This window comes from Tigriopus californicus, chromosome 1 (genome assembly GCF_007210705.1).
Source record: "Tigriopus californicus strain San Diego chromosome 1, Tcal_SD_v2.1, whole genome shotgun sequence".
Taxonomy (NCBI): Eukaryota; Metazoa; Arthropoda; class Copepoda; order Harpacticoida; family Harpacticidae; genus Tigriopus; species Tigriopus californicus.
The window spans coordinates 5,688,709-5,708,598 of record NC_081440.1 but is presented as its reverse complement, the minus strand read 5'-3'; the positions used below and the strand labels follow the sequence as shown (position 1 = coordinate 5,708,598).

General features: G+C 41.1%; 3 protein-coding genes across 4 annotated transcripts; all 3 read left to right on the top strand.

The window, feature by feature from the left end:
* Positions 1-1,402: 1,402 nt before the first annotated feature.
* LOC131882103 (hexokinase type 2-like) lies at positions 1,403-8,059 on the top strand. Of its 2 annotated transcripts, XM_059229159.1 has the most exons (4): positions 1,403-1,570; positions 1,667-2,326; positions 3,356-3,776; positions 7,137-8,059. In XM_059229159.1, the coding sequence occupies exons 2-4, from the start codon at positions 1,707-1,709 to the stop codon at positions 7,803-7,805; spliced, it is 1,710 nt and encodes a 569-aa protein (XP_059085142.1). In that variant the 5' UTR covers positions 1,403-1,570; positions 1,667-1,706; the 3' UTR covers positions 7,806-8,059. The 2 variants fall into 2 exon arrangements, with proteins under 2 accessions (XP_059085142.1, XP_059085150.1); XM_059229167.1 differs by lacking the exon at positions 1,403-1,570 and having other exon boundaries at positions 1,635-2,326.
* A 3,419-nt stretch (positions 8,060-11,478) lies between these two features.
* Positions 11,479-13,436, top strand: LOC131883083 (uncharacterized protein B0416.5-like). The gene is made up of 6 exons (XM_059230431.1): positions 11,479-11,873; positions 11,940-12,114; positions 12,172-12,443; positions 12,510-12,839; positions 12,906-13,092; positions 13,157-13,436. The coding sequence occupies exons 1-6, from the start codon at positions 11,611-11,613 to the stop codon at positions 13,367-13,369; spliced, it is 1,440 nt and encodes a 479-aa protein (XP_059086414.1). The 5' UTR covers positions 11,479-11,610; the 3' UTR covers positions 13,370-13,436.
* A 1,767-nt stretch (positions 13,437-15,203) lies between these two features.
* On the top strand, positions 15,204-17,165 carry LOC131883075 (uncharacterized protein B0416.5-like). Its single transcript, XM_059230418.1, has 6 exons — positions 15,204-15,555; positions 15,629-15,803; positions 15,929-16,200; positions 16,271-16,600; positions 16,664-16,850; positions 16,922-17,165. Exons 1-6 carry the CDS (start codon positions 15,293-15,295, stop codon positions 17,135-17,137), a joined length of 1,443 nt encoding a protein of 480 aa, XP_059086401.1. The 5' UTR covers positions 15,204-15,292; the 3' UTR covers positions 17,138-17,165.
* Positions 17,166-19,890: the final 2,725 nt, after the last annotated feature.

Here is a 19,890-nt window from a genome sequence, read left to right as displayed (position 1 = left end):
TTCAACGACCCCTCCCCAGCATGCATCTCGTTTCGGTTGACATTCGAGAATCGATTGCATCTGTCAGGCAGTTCTTTTATGATAAAAACTGAAGCCTATGGCAAAGAAAATAGGGAATAATAATCAAGCTTTTTGTGCAAATGATTTGTGAGTGCCGCAATTAAAGTCTGCAGAATTTGGCAAGTAATGTTGAAGGGCAGAATTTATCAAACGATGAAGCATATTTCATGGCATAATGGAATCTTTCACATCGCTTTAATGGTTGAATCCGCTTGCTTCATGATTAGTATAGGAACTGGTATCCATGGAGACATTGTTCTTGATCAAAAATACCAGGACATGTGCAACTTACCATGGGATTCACTTTTGGGAATAATTTTCAACGAACAAGGAAGGAGGGTGAGTGTTTCCTCTGAAAAATGCCAGATTGGCATTTCAAGTACATTTATTGCTTATTTCCTCTGTATCTCTTTTTGTCGTAACCTTCAAATGTACCGTGTGCAATGAAGGTTCCCTATTTCGAAGTTGATCGGTAATGAAGATATTGCTCTTTCAGACGACTAGCCGTTGGCAGTGATGGATTTTGAAAGCGCTTTTTTATGATCAAAGAGTAATTCCTGGGAAAAAAATGATTAAACATTATTGCATCTGTGTCTTGTGAAGGTAGCTCTCATATGTGGAAAATGTGTCGAATAAAATATTAAGAACCAGATATTTTTCAGTCCACCTCTTTTCCTTCGGCCAGTAAAAATTCACAGTACACTAACACCCTTCCTTACGAAACAGGTGGTTGTGGCCAGCCAAGAGACGTCCAAACACTCCCAAGGATAATTGAGGTGGTCTGAGTTGGAAAATCGCTTAACACTGCGAGGGATATCTAACTTTAAAGTGAACTAGATTCGTATGTGGTGATCACTTTTTGTGGTTGGCATTTCTTTTCAGGTATAAATTTCTTCATCTAAGGAATAACGCAACATACATAGCATTGCACTACATATATGTTCTCATTGCCGGTTGACTCTCCTCTAAAGGCGGGGTCCTGACAATTCCCTCTGATATCATTTTTTATATGATATATTAAATTTTTTCCAAAAAAAAAGAATTTTAATTAATTGCCAAAACAGACTTCAGATTGAGCTTTAGTTATTTCGGTTATCAAGTCAATTGGAGATCGGAAACGAAAATAAGCACCAAGTTTGGAAATGTATTTCATATAAAAAAATGGATCCAAAGCGAATGTGCCACCCTCGGACAACAAATCAACCTTGAGGAGAACGTGAGATGGTCCCGCTTGTAACTTAATGAATTTAGAATCTAAGTCAATGTCCTTTTGGACGATCCAGAAAGTTATCTTTAAGCTTAATCTGCCCTCGTACTTCTATCTTAGGTGGAGTCTACTCAATGGCAGCCAAGTCCTCCTGATGCCTGCCGTATATACTGTAGTGCAGATGCAGGGCAAGCTACGTGTGCCACTGGACTGCCATTCCTCATGAGCTCCAATGTCTTGCCACGGTGGTTGTATCTGTCAGTCAGTGGTCTCAGTCAATTCTCGTCCGTAATGGATAACAAGGTGCTTGCGAACTTTTTCGAAAAGATAACTTGGGTTTCTTGTTTCTATCCTTAAAAATCATAGAGGAAAACTATTTTGAGGGTTTGTTATTTGCAGTTGTTCTTGGTTCCTTTCAACCAACTCCTCTAGTGCCTACATGGGGCAGACTGCGAGTACTACTGCTGTTTGCAGTCGTATTCAGTCATCAGCTGGAGCTTGTGGCGACAACAATCACGGAAACAATTCTCCTGTTGCGGCTAATCGCATGCAAGGCTATCCCTTGTTCAAAAGCAATACAAGTAATAACAACAATAGTAATCCACACAAGATGAGTCTCGAATTGAAGATTGCCAGTCTAGAGGAAGAACTCATCTCCAAGAATCGCGAGCTTGCCGCCTTGAGGGAATCCATCTCCCAAAAGCCAGGATTTGCAAAGTTGGAAGGCGATGTGTGCATTCGAAGTACAAGGAAACAATCTGCCGCAGTGTTGGTTCAATCTTACGAGCCGTTGACTGTGAACAGCCGCAGACGAAAGATCGAGGATTATTGCCGTGATTTGGTTATCAACAATGACCACATTTCTCGAATGGAACAACGACTAAGGGAATCAATTGAAAAAGGCCTTGACAAGAAAACCCACGACATGGCTTCAGTGAAATGTTTCCCTACGTACGTACGTGAATTGCCTAGTGGGCATGAATGCGGCAAATTTCTTGCCCTAGACCTGGGAGGTACCAATTTTCGCGTTGTGCTGATAGAAATTGGAGAGAACGAAAAGTAAGTCAAACCCTCTTAAGTTTGGAAATTTCCAAACATATAGTAATTAAGTCATGATATTTTCGAGTTTTCAAGGGATACTCTTTGTTTGATACTGGTCAAAACCGTATATGGTCAGTAGAAATTTAATTTTCTTCAGGGACTGGAAAGTTTCCACTGCTTTGTTGAAGTGTTATCGTGGGAGAGGTCCTGGGTGGGATCCTATCTCAAGAAAACTTTGAGGAACATGTCGACAATAACAGACGAAAACCCATTGCTTATTTAACGAACTACAACTCTGTGTGTCGAAATATTGTATGTATTGGAGTGCTGGCTGGCTTCGCTAGTCGGACCAGGCTTAATCCTCCAACCTTACCACCCTAAATACAAAAAGAAATACTGCTATACGCGCATATAACCAGGACACAATGTACAAGGTGATCGTTTCCTTGTATTTGTAACTGGGTTTCCTCGCGAATGGCACAAACACATTAGCAATATCGTTTCTACATTTCAACCAGGTAAAGCCAAACTCGAGTTATTTGAACTTTGCTTTTCTCAGAATTTCTTATCATTCATTCTCCAATGGTATCATAGTCAGCATTGCCACCCCTTGTTTTCCTGTTTGCACAAAATCAAGTTGTACCTATCTACCACCAGCTTGCTTCAAATTCAACATGTACAGACACTAAAGAGTGCACATAACTTGATGCAAGCCACACACAAATAATAACAAGATTGTTTTTCATGCAGCATTTTTTTGTGCGGACTCCCTTTCCGCTTCTAGGAATGGAATCTCCAGCAATTCAATACAAAATGTTTGGGATATTAGTTCAAAGTTATTTCATGAATTTTTTGATCTACCAATGAATTTGAGTTGGCAGGTCTGGCTAATACTTAATTATCGCGTTGATTTGGAATTTTGATCAAGAACTTGTCCAAGTGTGTCTCAAAAGATGAAAGCGGCTACCATTCAGGAGACCTCTTCTTATCATACAACTAGTTGAACTAAACTCAGGATATCATACATGTATTACGCCTTGATTACAGATTTGAAATGGATAATGAAGTGTATGCCATTAGCCAAGACCTAATGAACGGATCAGGCGATGATTTGTTCGACCATATCGCCTCTTGCTTGGCCAATTTTGCCAAGGCTCGTAAGATTGACAAGGAAGTCCTTCCGTTGGGATTCACGTTCAGTTTTCCTTGCAAACAGAAAGGTCTGGCTGTTGGCGAATTGATCTCATGGACCAAAGGTTTCAGTTGTAAAGGAGTGGAAGGCGAGGATGTGGTCACGTTGCTGAAGAACGCTATTAACAAACGAGGAGACATTCACGTTGATGTGGCTGCCATTTTGAACGACACCACTGGTTGCCTCATGTCTTGTGCCTGGAAAAATCATAACTGCCGAATTGGTCTTATCATTGGAACCGGCACAAATGCATGTTATCTTGAGGATTTGGAAAAGGTGAGGAATGATCTCAGAAGTTTACCTGCAAAGCTAATTTTTGGTTGCCCGGTTATATAAAAGACTTAACAATGGCTGAAGCTGCGTGATTGACTTTCTACATCCCCGCAGAATTCAGCCAATATAATTCGTTGAGGTTGCGTGAATTCAAAATATTTCTTACGTTTGATACTCGCGTTGTATGATATAATGTCATACTTTAAGTTCCCCCTTTGCATATCGTTAAAATGCAACAAATAAGAAGCGATCTGGTGACTTATATTTGTTCCAAATAGTTTAATTTTTAAAGACAAAAATTCATAGGAACAAATCTTAGTCCTTTTAGCTAAATCGATGATTTCTAAATTTTATAGTATTTCTCCAGTATCCACTATTTTGTTTGTATTTTTAGTGGTTAATTTAAATCCATGGAAGCACATGCAACTGGGAATCTAACATCAATTGTTCAATTTGGCCCATCCTCTCCAGCGAAATTTCAGGGACATGGCTGTTCATATCAAACATTACACTTAAAACAATTGTCAAGCTTCATCAAGGACAAACTCAATTTCTTTTCAAGAACAATCTTAAATTTTGTTTCGTCATACCAATTTTTTTAACAAAAGTTTGAATAAAATAGATTTCTCCTTCGACAAGTAATGGAGCGAGTGGGGTGTCTCCTTAAGGATGCTGAGATAATCGGCGGCTGCTTTCCGATACACTGAGGGAAACCAGATTGGCTTCACTTTTTCCCCTGTTGGACGTAACAAGGTCCAGCATCATAACGTGGCGGTCACCTACCGGAAGGAGTAATCCAAGAGAACGTCGGGAAATGCCAAAACCCTGTTTTTTGGTTGTAAGACATTGGAACCACCATGAAGGTCTTCTCGTTGGAAAAAAGTGTGATATCGGTCGATTGCCGTGTCCTTGCTCAAGAGTTTATATGCTTTCTCGAATCTCTTGTCACGGTGTTGATGCTACAACAAGACGGGCTTTTCAGCTCGCCTAAGAGATTTGCCCCCTAGTTATTTGATCCGGAAGGAGACTGATGGTGGCGTTCGGATTGTCATTTGTTGCCTCCTGGTACCTCGACGGACCCACCTTGAATTTTTCGCCCCTTCCACTCTGTTGCTTAAGATCCTGCCCGGTCTCTTTGCGGTTCTTAACGTTGCAGATAGGGTCTTGGGGTCGGACTTGAGTTGCTCTGCCATGTACTTGTTAAAGACGTGCGCATCGAGTAGAGCAGATTTTTTTTCCTCTTGACGCCATTGTGAAAATGGATGCATTCAGGGATAAGATGAATACCAAACTAAGAACTTTGAATTGTAGGTACTTTCAGTAAAATTTTACAGACCCCTATCTGTCTATTCTACAACACAAGATAGTAAGCCACAAAGCTGTCTGGGAAACAATGAGAAAAAAACAGTCCGCAAATATCAAAGACACCCTGATATCCGTCAGAGCGAGCCCGACGCGGTCTCGAGTGCAACGGGTACGAATTGCTTGGGATATACGTCGATTCCGCGAGGTTATGTCTGATGAGATCGATTTGGTGGAGTTTTTGGGAACTAAGACTGGAAAGCCACACCAAAATGAGGTCCTTCGTGACAGATTGTGTACAGCTGGGGTTCTATAGACGGAAAACCTCGGATTGAGCGGACTTCGGTGGATATCGCGTGTGGAACGTTTATTCGTGGATCACAATGTCAAAGAAGGGAGCAGACCCGATTCTAGTATAGGAAGCTCGTGAGGATCGTTGAATATTTTACGATGTTGCCTCTTTATTCACGCCCATGAGGAGGCTGGCAACGGACCGTTTTGTTCCCCATTTCTTTGTCTCATCTCCTCGCAACTTTCGACCTGATCCACTTGTGACCCCCCGACTTCAGCCATCTAGCCTCGTCCGTGCGTCCCCCAATTGGTGATCCCGACGTGAAAGCGTCTTAAAGCCGGTCACCCGTGAGGTCACCGATGATGTCGCTATCAACCGTGAGCGGGATGCCATCGGTTGACTGAGGGAAGTCAAAGAGGGCCATTGCCCGCTAGGCGGGCGGCTTGGAGCAGCATCGAAGAACTTCTTCTTTGTTGGCCTTGCACTGTTTCCCTTTTGCTGGTGACTCGGACGAGGAGTGCCGTGACGTCTTCCGGGAGGGCGGTTGAGCTTATTGTTGTACTGAACATTGTCGTCTTTCATCTCGCTGACCACGAAAAAGTCTTCGGCCAAATGAGCCAGTCTTCCGGTGAGTGGGAGAAGAACGTTTTGTCGGATTCCATCTTATCGCGTCGGGGTCACCAATTGTGGGATGCACGGACGAGGCGAGGACAGGATCGGCGTGTGGGTGTTCGTCTTCATCCGGCACGATGCCGTGAAACGCCCTCTACAACGACCATATGATGGCCCATTCCGAGTACTCCATCGGTAAGCCAAGTCCTTTGTCCTTGAGATTGACGGCAAAAACTACACGGAGTCTATCGACCACCTCAAACCTGCCACCATGCCCAGCAAGATCCCCATCCCTGAAGATAACGACAATGACAACACTGATGGCTACATCGCTTACAATAATGCCGAGAGCGTTCATGGTGATGACGAGTCCAGCGACTCTGACGACGAGCTTTTTTGCTGATATGGGACATGTTCCAAACCAACACCCACACGCCGATCCTGTCCTCGAGCCGATTACAAGAAGAAGAGGATTCGAGGGTAAAGGATCTTCAGAATACCTGATTCGGTCTCGAAGATTCATCCATTCATCTCTAACAGAAATGCTCTTAATCTTAATGTAAGAGTCGTTTTTTTATTATTTATTTTAATGCCAAAAATAGGTAAATCAACATTGGCAATTCATACCGGTGTTTGTGGTTGATAATCTGATAAATGTAGCGTCATTTGTAATTGGGATGTAATGGTCGATGTAGTGAACCTCTTCCGCCTTACGAGGCCGCCCATCGCATTAGCCTCATATACACCTGCATTTCTGATAAGCAGTGCTTTGTCCGCGTCAGATTGCTTCTGCGTCTGTGGATGTGGTTAGTCTGAAATCGTCTTTGAGAAAAGTAGGGGAGGACCCTCTCTAAGGTCTGAAGCTTGTCAAGCCATTACCGGTACACCAGGTGCGCCCTCTTTAGATTGACTTTCGGCCCCAGGATTTGAACCTTGGAAACTTGTGAAGGTTTTTTTCTTAGAACTACCGCCTAGACTCCAAGGCCATGGTAGTTCCTGGTATTTAGATATATATGTCTACGTTGTCTTTACTTGTCATTGATATCGTTTGTTAAAATAACTGGTACTTGTCCTTGATGTCTGTTATTTCTAATTAACCTGAAGAGTGCGTTCTTAGGTGATGAAATGAGTTCATGTTTTGTCATGTTTTCTTGTAGGTGGGCTTGTGGGACGGGGACATCAACAATCCGAAACATGTCATTGTTAATACCGAATGGGGAGCGTTCGGAGATCATGGCGAATTGGACTTCATTGTAACGAAGTGGGACCACCGTGTGGATGAAGGCTCTATTAATCCTGGCAAGCAAATTTTTGAAAAGATGATATCCGGGATGTACATGGGGGAAGTGGTTCGTCAAGTGTTGGTCGATCTCGTGGATGAGGATCTCATTTTTGCTAAGCAACCATTAGAGAACTTACGAACACGTGGAAGGTTCTATACGAAGTACGTATCGGAAATTGAATCTGACCAAGTTGGAGACTACACTCAATGTCGGGAGGCCTTAAAAGATCTTGGAATGACTAACGTCACTGATGAAGACTGCTCTGCTTTACGACATGTTTGCGAATGTGTTAGCAGACGGGCGGGATTCATGGTGTCTGCAGGAATCACAGCCTTGCTCAAGAAGATGGATTACAAAGATGTTGTCGTGGCCATCGATGGATCCGTGTTTCGGTTCCATCCTCATTTCGAGAACATCATGCGTTCTCGGATTCGCCAACTTATGGGAACCGAGTACAAGTTTGACCTTATGTTATCTACTGATGGTTCTGGTCGTGGTGCCGCTTTGGTCGCCGCAGTATTAATGGGTGAATGTGCGATTTAAGCTTAAAACAGTTCGATAAATAGCTTAAGGGACAGGGTCGAGTTGCTCTTATCTATCATACTTGAGAGCATACGACCTTGTACCTTATCGTACTTTTAGAGTTCGACTTGTAACTTACCCACAATCGTTTTAAACTTTTGCTCTCAAACTTTTATCTCAACCACTATGTTTGTGCTCTCCCAGGCTAAAGCTTTGGTACTTTTTCATATTTTAAACGTATGGTATATTTCAGCTAATAAATGGCAAATTTGGTACATGCGTATTCCGCTGGTTTTTGCAGGATAGCCTTGTGGTAGCTTTTCATTGGAGTCTTAGTAATTTTCCATCTCTGGAAATGAAGTTACCATAATACGTTACGGCCCTTGTGCCTACAGAATAATTAAGGTATGTCTGGGTTTCGACCTTTTGGCTTTTGAATTTTGGCGTGTTTGGAATTGCAAACAGAAATTTCTGTTGAAAATTAAGTATGAAATCCAAATCAACTTTTTGTTTCACCAACCTTTGATTTCATCACCGTTTTCGAGGGTGACACGTTGAAAGCGATCCCTGCGATTTTTTTGAGATTTTTTGGAAAATATTAAAAGCACTATCCCTCACTATGCCTTGAGCCATGCACAATTTTGTTCGTGCGCCTAAATGAGGCAGAGGTCAAGGCACTTAAAAGCCCACATTCTCATAACTTAATTCCGATTTGAATGTCAGGTGTGTTCATACTTTTGCTCTTGTAGGATTTGAAAGGTCCTCTGAAAGAGTTCAGCTACACTCATTGTGTCAGACTATTTAAAGATATACTTTCAAATAACAATCCCTTGTTAAAGGGAGGCATCTTTAAGCGTATTCTCATATTCTTGTTTGTTCGCTTTTAGACAAGTAAAAGGGCGTCTCCTCCGGCAAATGAAAAGAGCAATGACCATTGTGCATTGAAGAAATCCTTTGTAAGGCCCATGTGCGATCAGGTACTGCATGCAATTTTTCTTTTTTTAATACCTTGAATGAAATAAAATTCTCTTCAATGACCTTTGGGATAATGCCATTACAAACTCCGCACTCCGCTCGTAAATAATGGAAGAAAAAAAATGAGTAATTTTCGTCCATAAAGGATTTGGGTATAGTCCTCCAAAATGGTGGAAAGTCCGAGGAGCATATCCAGTTCAAAGTCGGCAAAGCTTTTGGAGCAGCCGGTTGGTTGGATCGATCACACGGATAAGTTCAGGGATAGCATCACGATGCTAACTCTGTACAAGTCGATTGTCCAGCCACATCTTGAATATGCTTCACCCATTTGGGCTCCAATGAGTTCAGAAGGTTTGCAAAAGCTCGAGGAGGTCCAAAGATGTTTTACTAGGAGCATCACAGGAATGAGAGAGCTCTCATATTGGGAGAGGCTAAAAAAGTTGGGACTGTACAGTGTTCAGAGAAGGTACGAAAGGTATCTGATACCATGCGTCTTCAGAAGTATCCATGAGCTTTGTCCCAACCCAGGGTTTAGGGTCAATTCTAGTGACCGTAGAGGCTTAATGTGCGTTTTGAGAGCACCTTCAAGTCTTCGAGAATCCAGGCTAGTTCGAACAATGAAGTCCACTTCTCAGCTTTCTCGGGCTCCTTCATTGTTCAATTTGCTCCCCTAAAAATATTCGTAGGGAGTATTTTGCTGTTGATCCAGTAGCATTTTTCAAGTTAGACTTGGACAAGTGTTTGACTAAAATTCCTTGTCAACCCTAAATTCAAGGGTTAGCCAGTTTTGCCAAATAAAACGAACCAGTTTTTCGTCTTTAACTGCCGGGAGCTCTATTCCCAGTAGCGGTAAGGAAGACGCCCCAAAAAAGAAAAATCTACCATGGATATATCAGGCACGTAAACAAACCGATATTAGCGTTGACATTCATGTTCAGACCAAATCGTAAATGTCGACCTTGATTGTTCATTCTTGCAAAGAAACTTTTACAACATTGGAGACATTCGTTGAAGGACGTTAATCGTAACGCATTAATGATGTTTCTAAGACAGGTATTTGCTTGGGTCTGGTAAGCTTGACATTAAAAAGAACAAGACTAATTACTTGCCCTGCAACTTTAGACTATACATCTACGTAGATTTGTAGATCTACGGGTTCCCTAGTTATTATTAGACTACTAAAGAGTCTGGCAAGGCTCTACATTAGCTTTTTCGGAATGGCTGTCTCCTCAATCAAAAGGATGTGAATTTTAAACATACTACAAAAGAAAAAAGGTATAATGAGACAATTGCATGCCACTAATTCGGTACTGTATTGTGGGGGCTGCCAAATGTTTACGTCTGAAAGGTTAAACATGAGTTCCAAAGTTGGGTGTCTTTTTCGTATATCTTCTTTCAAGGCTTTCGATTTCAACTACGTTTTCTGCTTTGATTGATCTCTTATTTGGCCTATCACTATATAAGTGATATTGTCTCGTCAGTTTAAAACACGCCTTTGGGTAATACTAACAAATATTTACACATCACTGATATGACGCAATATGTCAATAATTTGAATTAGTCAATGGGAAAAGTATTTACGATCGCAACTTGTACTATCAAGGGCAGATTTTCACAAAAAAATCATGTATTGGTCACTTCATTCTTCTGATTTCCAAATTATTGATTTCGTAAATACATAAAAATAAGCCCTCTGTTATGTGTATTATACCCAAATGTTACACTAATGTTTTTGCACTTTTCCTCATCTACAATAGATTGGAGAGCTTTAGTTGGAATGTCGAACTAGTCACATGTGCACAGTTTACATATTGAGAAAGCTGCAGATCCATGATATTTGGAGGAACAATCACTGTGTTCAATTGGACAATGAAGCATGACAAACTTGGCTAAGCTTATCTATGAATACAATCGTTGACTTCAAATGTGATAAAACTCCCTTATCCTCTCTAATTCACAAGGTTGGGTCTAGATTTGGATTTTGAGTCCCATGGGATTTATGGATAAGGAAAACCCGATGCTTATTAATAAGCACGAGAGTCATTAACATTTTGATACGATTCCAAAAGAGTTTGAGCTTAATCTTTATGATGTATTGCCTAAATTGCAACAATTTACAGGGCTTCTCAGAAAGCTGATGGTTTTAAAGGTTTACCAAATTTTGCAAAGAGTATATTTAAGTTGCGATGCCGAGATAAAAAAAAAATCTTGTAAAAGATAGAGAATATCAAATGCAACGAGAAACCCAACTAAAGGATTCCTCCTCAAATGTTGTGCTCATCTCAAAGACATGTATTTAGTCACAAAATCAATTTTCTTACTTTATTTATTATATTTGCTACTTTTTACCCTATTACTGATAGAAAATCGTAATCATAAACTAATTATGCTGAAAATGCTTTATTTCTTAAGCGTCTCTTTTATGTACATAGATGTGAAATATATTTCAATTGGACGCTCTTCATTTGGTATTGATTATTCATCATGAGGGTATAACGATTCATGTTCTCACTCCATAGTGTATATATTGTTTGTGGGGATAACCATTTCTGAAAATTACAAGCAAAACAAAGACGGCTTCCACTCGAATTCTTTAAACATGTTGGCTCTTTTGAGTTGTAACATTTCCACGTATTCACCTTTCTCAACCCAATGTTGAATTCAATCCAAATGTTGATAATGAACACCCTATACTTAATCAGCTGAGGCTCAAGTCATAGCTTTACTGGCTTCTGATTGCAATTATTGTTTAATCCTTAACTATCAACTCGTAGCAAACTTACTGTGATTGCATTTTGCACGTCACCCAACAAGGACTTGCCCAAAAGGTTGAGATTGAATAGCTTACGCCATGGAATCGTCAAAATCATCGGGGGATCTGGAAGAACCCACGTACCGGGTGTACAAGAGACGATGGTTTGTTTTAGCCACAGTGGCCATGCTGAATGTGTCACTCAACATACTCTGGATAAGTTTCTCATCGGTGGCCTCAAGTGTGGCGTACTATTACGAAGTGTCTCCATCGGCTGTGGATCTATTTTCTTCGGTAGGTTTCTTGGTGGGTTTGCCAGTGTGTCTCGTTTCCACATGGATGGTGGATAAATTTGGTTTGAGGTGAGAATGCGACACAAATCGCCTCATCTTCAAGCATACGTTTTATAATCTACCTCTTCCTTGAAGGTTTACAGTGACCTTGGCCAATGTGCTCACTTTCAGTGGAGGCCTCATTCGGTGTGTTTCGACCTTTCCTGGTTTGGAAGACTCGTTCAACAAAACTGTACAATACTGGTGCGCAGTTGTTGCCCAAATTCTCGTGGGGATGGCTAATCCGATGGGATTTTGTTTACCAACAAAGGTAGTAATCCAAAGCCCAAATTACCCGGTTATTTCGGTTGAACCAAATTGCTTGCAGGTAGCACAAGATTGGTTTCCACCCCATGAGGCACCCATTGCAAGCGGAATTATCACCCTTTCTTTCGTCTTGGGTGTGACTATGGGTAATGCTGTCACGCCATTCATTATCACTAAAAAAGAACATGTTCCATACTTGAACCTCATGTGGTTCATTCCATCCATCATCACCCTAATCTTGGGCTTGTTTTCCGTCGATCGATCCAAGCCTCCTTCTCCACCAAGTAAAAGTTCGGCAGCCGCAAATGGTGTTCACATTTCATACTCCAAAAGGTACATCACGCATCAAACCATATCAAAAAACATATCAAAAACATAACTTTTTCTTACATCCTATAGATTGAAGTTACTACTGACCAATAAAAACTTCATTATTCTGGCCATTTCTGTCGGTGGCTCCGTTGGTTTTTTCAATGCTTTCATTTCTCAAATCCAACAAGTTATGTGTGCTCGGGGCTACGAGGTTTGGTTTTCTGGTCTATGCGGAGCTTTGGTGCTGATTTCAGGGATCATTGGGGGTGGATTCTCTTCCTTTATTGCTAGTAAAACCGGAAAACTTGAAGAGACGGCCAAAATCACCCTAAGCATAGGGACGGTACTCATGATCCTTATTTTGGAATTGCTCCGGAAATCAGGATTGGATTGGGGAATTGCAATCTCTTTAGTAGTGTAAGTGCTGAGATCAAGATCAAGCGAAGATTTGGATCCGGTGTGAAGATCTCATATTCATTTCAGAGGGGGCTTCATTGCTTTTGGCATTTTACCCTTGGGAATGGAACTCAGCGAGGAGAACACATATCCCTTGGAGTCTTCGACCGGAATCACAATCATCAATTTGTCAGCAGCATTACAAGGCTTCATTTTGATAGGGGCATCGGGGGCATTGGACACTGATTTAGTATCAAGTGACCAAGCAATTGAGGTACATTAGATTAGCTTGCATTGAACAACAAATTGATTAATGGCGATCAAATTTCTGCTTTCAGACTTGTACTTCGATTGACATTGATCCTGAGGGTGATAATGTCGTCAAAGCAAAAGACAAGACTCACTTCTTGATGCTAATGATGTGTCACACTTGTCTTGTTTGCGTTGTATTTGTCATTGGTCTCAAATCCAAGTTCAAGAGACGTGATGCCGAGCGTTTGGAAATTCCAGAGACTCGGAAGTCGTTCGCAGCCCAAAGCCTGACGGAGTAAATCAACCCTGGTTATGTACAAATACCTTTTAGAAGAGGTACATTAAATCCGGTCTATTGAAAACCTGCATAGCCTGCATTTTTCGTTTCTATTGCAAAACCTTCCTTATGAGCTGACATTTTCTACCGCTGCTTTTTGGTAGATTGTTAATTGTACACGGTGGTTACATTTTCTGGTTAAGTGTTGGCTCAAATCCCAAGACATCTAGATATGCTTTTCTTTGTCAAAGAAGCAAAAAGAACAACTTTTGTGAAATATACATGTTTAAAAGTAGCTCATATAAGTGTGTTAAATCAAGCATTAAAATGTATCATTGTCAAAAACCTAGTCAATCAGTATTAAACATACTCTTAGTTATGTACTGACGTAAAATTTCATAAACTTTTATTGGGCAAATGTTTAGTTATTACAACTTAAAGGTTGCGTTTTGTGCTTTAAAAGATCGAAAAATGGCCTAATTATGTTTCCAGTTATTCCCAAGGAATATGGTAGTCTTTTTCAATGACACGACAAGAAATAAAGGTTTTCTGTTTTCTTTAAGACTTTAATAAAAGCTAAAAGTAGCAAAGAATGTCGCTTAAAACTTACAATAGATGTAAAATTGCCTATCATTTTGCTTAAATGCCAGAACCTACACTATCCTATTATGTTCCTAAAATATTTGAACGATACATGGGACAGTTTAATTTTGAAATTTGTCACTTTTTGCAATAATTAATTTCTACATACTAGCGATGGTTGTATTTAACGTTAATGTAATTTTGTCAAAATTCAAAATTAAGCTTGATTAAAATTGCGATTGACAATTACGGCATCAAAATTGTGAAATGTTGACATTAAGTCAGGTTTAAGTTAAATTGCAAACTATGATCGGGTTTTTCTACCAGCTTTAGAAAAGTTAAATAGTTCCATCTATATTTTAGGCATAGAAAAAGCTTATTATATCTCTTGGCAATTGCTTTAAGATATAACCGGAGCAATTTGTAGCCAAATTTGATGCAAATGTAATCTTTGAAAACTAGCTATCTTATTGTTTACTTAATGGATTTGAATAAAATTTTATTTGGAAGGGCAACTAAGGTTACTCCCAAACTCTATTGATTACGTTTTCAAAAATATTATCTCTTTGTAGGTTTTAAGTGGATTGATATTTTAATCTGAGCTAGAATCCAAGATGATTTTTTACAAAAGTTGTTCCTTTTGTTTTGATAACAACGAAAATCGGTATTAGAAATTTTGGCATTTGCAAATAAAACTTTATCCGTATTGTGAGTAACACCGTGATGTAGTTAGATCTAGTTGCAAAATCAGTTAAATTGAAAAATCCTCATTCTCTTTCGATTTTTGCGAGTAAATAGGCGAAGTGATCATTGGAAATAGGAGCTCAATAATATAAGGGAGACTACAAAGTATACTCACATTCAAAAACAAATTTTGCCAACCGTTAGTGCTATTGCCAAATCGTTTGGATATTGGAAAGAAGTACGATTCGTTTTCAGCCAGGCATAGAACACAGTCTCGTGACGAAGCTTTAATTATAAGTGAAAGAAGGTCGTCAATACAAGGACAGAATAAAATTTTGTCTGAAAAAGATCACGTATGTTTGAAAAAGAGTACATTTTCCTAAGATTTGATTCGAAATGAACAAAAAAAAAACGAGCATAAGAAGAAACAGGTTACTATTCGAAAAAGCTGGGATCATAGAATACCTCGGCAAACCTACTTTCTTGCAATTGCAAAGGGAGAGTAGAAACTCTAAACTTTATCAGCATTACATGCTCATTAACTCAAGCTTATATTTGTTTACCAACATATACCGTCTAATCTTAAACAGTCTCACATTCACTGTGATTGCGATTTGCTCCTTGTGTGACTAAGACGCAACATCAAATTCAGATCTCTGACTGAGGAGTGTCTTACACCATGGAGAAATCCAATTCCTCGGACGAGTTGGAGGAACCCACCTTCCAGGTGTACAAGCGACGATGGTTCGTTTTGGCTACTGTGGCTATGCTGAATGTATCCATTAACATTCTATGGATCAGTTTCTCATCAGTGGCCTCGAGTGTGTCGTATTATTATGAGGTTTCTCCCTCTGGCGTGGACCTTTTATCGGCTATAGGCTTCTTGATCGGATTGCCCGTGTGCCTGCTGTCCACGTGGATGGTGGATAAGCTAGGTCTGAGGTGAGAATACAAGGATCTTGTCTAGCTTGTAAATCCTGCATTCACCTAATGACAAGAAGTTGCCACATGGCAGATTTACCGTGACATTCGCCAACGTGATCACTTTCCTTGGAGGTCTCATTCGATGTGTCTCAACTTTCCCTGGCTTGGAGGGCTCCTTCAACAAAAATGTTCAATACTGGTGTGCTGTTGCAGCCCAGGTCTTGGTTGGAATCGCCAATCCATTAGGATTTTGCCTACCAACGAAGGTATGTTTTTTGAGCCTTATTTTTTAGTCTAAATAAAGTCAGGAACAAATGATGGAATGAAGAGGCTCCATCCTCGGTAAATTCCGTCAAGTGTTGTTTTAAGGTGAACAGAAATGTTTCCATAGGTGGCTCAAGATTGGTTTCCTCCAAACGAAGTGGCATTGGCCAGTGGCATCATTACCCTATCGTTCGTTTTGGGTGTGACTATGGGCAATGCTATTACACCATTCGTCATTACAAAGAGTGAATATGTTCCATATTTGAACCTCATGTGGTTCATTCCATCAATCATCACCCTAATTCTGGGCTTGGTTTCGGTCAACCGATCCAAACCCCTCACATCACCTAGCAAAAGCTCTGCAGTCGCAGAAACGATCCACATTACATTTGGCAAGAGGTATCAAGAGAGTTAAGACTCGAACTTTGGTCGATCACAGCAATTTTTTTTTTCGACTATATCTTTCCAGATTGAAAAAGCTTTTGACGAACAAAAACTTTCTGGTTTTGGTGCTCTCCGTTGGCGGAGCGATTGGTTTCTTCAATGCCATCATCTCTCAATTGCAACAGCTCATGTGTGCCAGAGGATACGAGGTTTGGTTTTCCGGTCTTTGTGGAGCTTTGGTATTGCTCTCAGGGATTGTCGGGGGTGGCTTTTCCACCTTTGTGGCGACCAAGACGGGTAAATTGGAGGAAACTGCCAAAATAATCCTGTGTGTGGGAGTAATCATGATCGTCTTGATCTTGGAACTCCTCCGAAAGTCAGGGATGGATTGGGGGATTGCCGTCTCGTTAGTAGTGTAAGGTTGTGTTTAAGAGTTTCGTCTTTAAAACATTGTGTTGATCCAAGTGCATTTTTCTAGGGGAGGCTTCATCGCTTTTGGAATTTTACCTTTGGGAATGGAGCTCAGCGAAGAGAACACATATCCCTTGGAATCTTCCACGGGAATCACCATCATCAACTTGTCAGCTCAACTTCAGGGACTGATTTTGATTGCAGTTTCTGGCTTTTTGGACACAGACCTTGTGTCAAGTGATCTAGCGATTGAGGTGATTAATGCTGAAACTTTACCTTGTATGGTTTATTTTTTGTTAAACGCTGGCGATTTTATTCATTGCAGACATGTACTGATAATAGCCTGAATGAAGACGGAGTCGATCCGGGTAACGTAAAGGCAAAGGATAAGACCCACTTTTTGATGTTGTTGATGTGTCACATCACGGCAGTCTGCCTGATTTTTGTCATAGGACTGAAATCTAAGTACAAGAGACGTGATGCTGAACACAAGAAAATCAGGCAGACACGAAATTCCTTCATTGCCGAGCATCTGATGTAGTACAATAAATTGAATGGTATGATGAAAACCTCTCGGAACTGGAGATCAGGAAGATCGCGCAACCTGCAAAAGGGCCAGATAGTTCCAGGAATTTTCCTTCATAAAATACTAAATGCGTTCTTGCTAGAACCAGCACAACTGGCAGTGAGAGCTGGTTAACGATTTAAAGAGGAACTCGCAAAATGCCAGATCCAGGGGAACAATTTTGCGCGGAGAGGCCTCAAAAAATGCTTTCCTGTTTTGTACTGAGTCATCTTTGAGAATACGAAGAATGCTTGAATATGATAGGAAAATAGGAACGACGAAGCGTAGATTCTAGGGGAGCAAATGTACAAACATCAAAAATTAGGACTTGGAAAGTCGGACCGAATGATTTAATCCCAACGAAACGTGAATGTGAAGTAGGAAACCAAACGGCGTTTGTGTCATCATCTCCCGTTGTGGAAGGAAAAAAAATCATGTCCCTTCACATGAAACGCGGGAAATGAGTTCCTTTGGTCCGAGGAGTGATGCATGCCGATTTACCGCCAAGTGCGAGAAAATCAACCCTATTTGACAGTTAGAAAAGACGATTTGCCTGCTCATACGGGTCCATCTAGGCTGTCTACGGTTTAATCTTGTTCTTAGCGCCAATTGACGGCCCACAGGGTGTCGCAGAACGCTCTTTCTCGTCTTCTAAATTCGTCCCTTTCAATGTAGTACAACAAAATATTAGAAGGGTCTCTTGTAGTAATTCTTCTCCTCTTTTCGAGTTGCATGCAGCTTTGGCTCCTCTGAACCTTATCTCTACTACAATTTCCCTTCTTTCCTTCTCTCTCTCTCTCTTTCTCTACCTCCCTCCCTCTCTCGCTCTCTCCCTTTTTCACGAGTAACACTGAGATGCCCCCATTCACTTCACATATTTGTGTGCCAGCCGAGCTTGGCCTTGACAGCCTGCGAGGCAGAGTTGCTTGATCGAGTCGAGGAGTTGGCACTACGACTCAGGACTCAGACTTCTCTCTAGTTCTGTTCTGTTCTTGCCATTTAGAATCTAGTTGCTGAGCAAGAGAAGCTTTTGAGGTGAAGTCAGGCATTAGGTGAGGGTGGCCATGTTCGGCTTAAGTTTGTTGCATTGCCTTAGAACCTTTGAGGCAAGCCATTGTGCATTTAGGCTAGACCATGATGCATGCTCTGACAAAGTATTGAGGCAACGTATGGATTGGAAATTTCATGCAATTCATGGAGTTACCTCGAAATTAAAGCTGAACTTAATTTGAAACACCTACATCCAGTAGTTGACAAGGGATACTGACTTGATCAGCTTTGGGCACGATTATAAAAGCCTTATTAGTAATGGAAATTAGAAAAAGGTATCCTCATTAAAGTGAAGTAGACTGACCAGTCGAATTTTAGGTAATCCTAAAAGACAAAAGAAAGAATATGGACAAAGACAAAATGCTTAATGCATATGTCTTCACAATAGCATGCACATGTGTAATCATTTTGCATATTTGTGTTACAGATTTAATAAACAGCATGATTATCTCAATGCTTTTCAGCTTTCAAAGGCAATATCTAATGACTTCATGCGCTTACTTTTTTCCTTCAAAGTTCTCATAGCTCAAGAATCATGCCCAAGAATCAGCATCATAGTTGAAGAATATCACTATGTTAGACAAGAAACTCTGACAGTTGATACAAAGGAATAAAAGTGCTTCTATTCTGAGAGAACTCTTTTCAAAGTACATTTCCTAAAGAGCCCTTGGATTAGCACCAATGTCAGAGATAACTATGCCACTGGTCTCATAGCTCATACTTGACACCGTCATACTGATAGCGCATAAATACTTCCAAAGATCATGTCTATCATGTTTTTGGTCCTGACGGAGCCGCACTTTCCTGCTCTCACCTTTGGCTACCCTGCCATTAGCCAGAACCAAGAGATGAAGGGAATAAAACGTGAAGGAAGCCTTGACAAAGCTTGCTGCAACACCCCACACGCGTTTTTCCCTCCTCTTCTCTTCGAAACCGATCGAGACCGAGAGGAAGAAGAGGAGAAGAAGCTGAAGTTGAACGTTCGTGAGGAGAGGCTCAAGCCTACGAATAAGTACGTACCTACGGACGGACGGACGGACGGACGGACGAACGGACGGACGAACGACCGTCGAGAGTGTTTGTAGTGTCTGTCTCGTTCGTCGGCGTGGCCCTCCTCAAATCCCAACCGAGCTAGCCTCCTTCTTCGACCGTCACCCCGGGCGGGAAAGAGGAAGGAGGCAAGGGGACGAAGATTGCCGTCACCGAGTTGTTCGACTACAACGATAGGGGCAAGTTCTGCACCATGAATAACGGCTGCGATAGCCAAGAGACATCTGCTCCCGAGTTGTTCCTAAAAACAATCAGGGTGCCTGACGCCTCGAATTTAGAAAGGACCATTTTCTGTTGCTGGAAGCAGTGGACGGAGATTGGGCGATCGTGTGGGATTGCAACAATTGGGCAACAATTGCTCTTTCCTTGGGCACCTTGAATTGGTACTTGATATGTTCTCTAGACCAACGAGAGGAGACGGAGGACGACCCATGTAAGATGGCAAAAGACCCTGATTTACTCGCTCAGAAGACGAAATAGGTTTGGTTTTGATTGACGGGACTAAGAACTGACAAACCTGCCATTGGAATACCGCTATTATTTTTCGTCATAGCCTTTGTGAAGGAATCAATTTCTCACAGCACATGCAATTTACGAGACCCAAAATGGATTGATTAAGTAAGTGCCAA

Bases quoted from the DNA above. Each gene is read 5' to 3' on its own strand.
- LOC131882103 (XM_059229159.1), top strand. From the start codon at position 1,707: ATGGGGCAGACTGCGAGTACTACTGCTGTTTGCAGTCGTATTCAGTCA. The intron at 2,327-3,355 runs GTAAGTCAAACC...CCTTGATTACAG, and splicing joins GAAATTGGAGAGAACGAAAA to ATTTGAAATGGATAATGAAG. The intron at 3,777-7,136 runs GTGAGGAATGAT...GTTTTCTTGTAG, and splicing joins ATCTTGAGGATTTGGAAAAG to GTGGGCTTGTGGGACGGGGA.
- LOC131883083 (XM_059230431.1), top strand. From the start codon at position 11,611: ATGGAATCGTCAAAATCATCGGGGGATCTGGAAGAACCCACGTACCGG. The intron at 12,115-12,171 runs GTAGTAATCCAA...AATTGCTTGCAG, and splicing joins GATTTTGTTTACCAACAAAG to GTAGCACAAGATTGGTTTCC. The intron at 12,840-12,905 runs GTAAGTGCTGAG...TATTCATTTCAG, and splicing joins ATTGCAATCTCTTTAGTAGT to AGGGGGCTTCATTGCTTTTG.
- LOC131883075 (XM_059230418.1), top strand. From the start codon at position 15,293: ATGGAGAAATCCAATTCCTCGGACGAGTTGGAGGAACCCACCTTCCAG. The intron at 16,601-16,663 runs GTAAGGTTGTGT...GCATTTTTCTAG, and splicing joins ATTGCCGTCTCGTTAGTAGT to GGGAGGCTTCATCGCTTTTG. The intron at 16,851-16,921 runs GTGATTAATGCT...TATTCATTGCAG, and splicing joins CAAGTGATCTAGCGATTGAG to ACATGTACTGATAATAGCCT.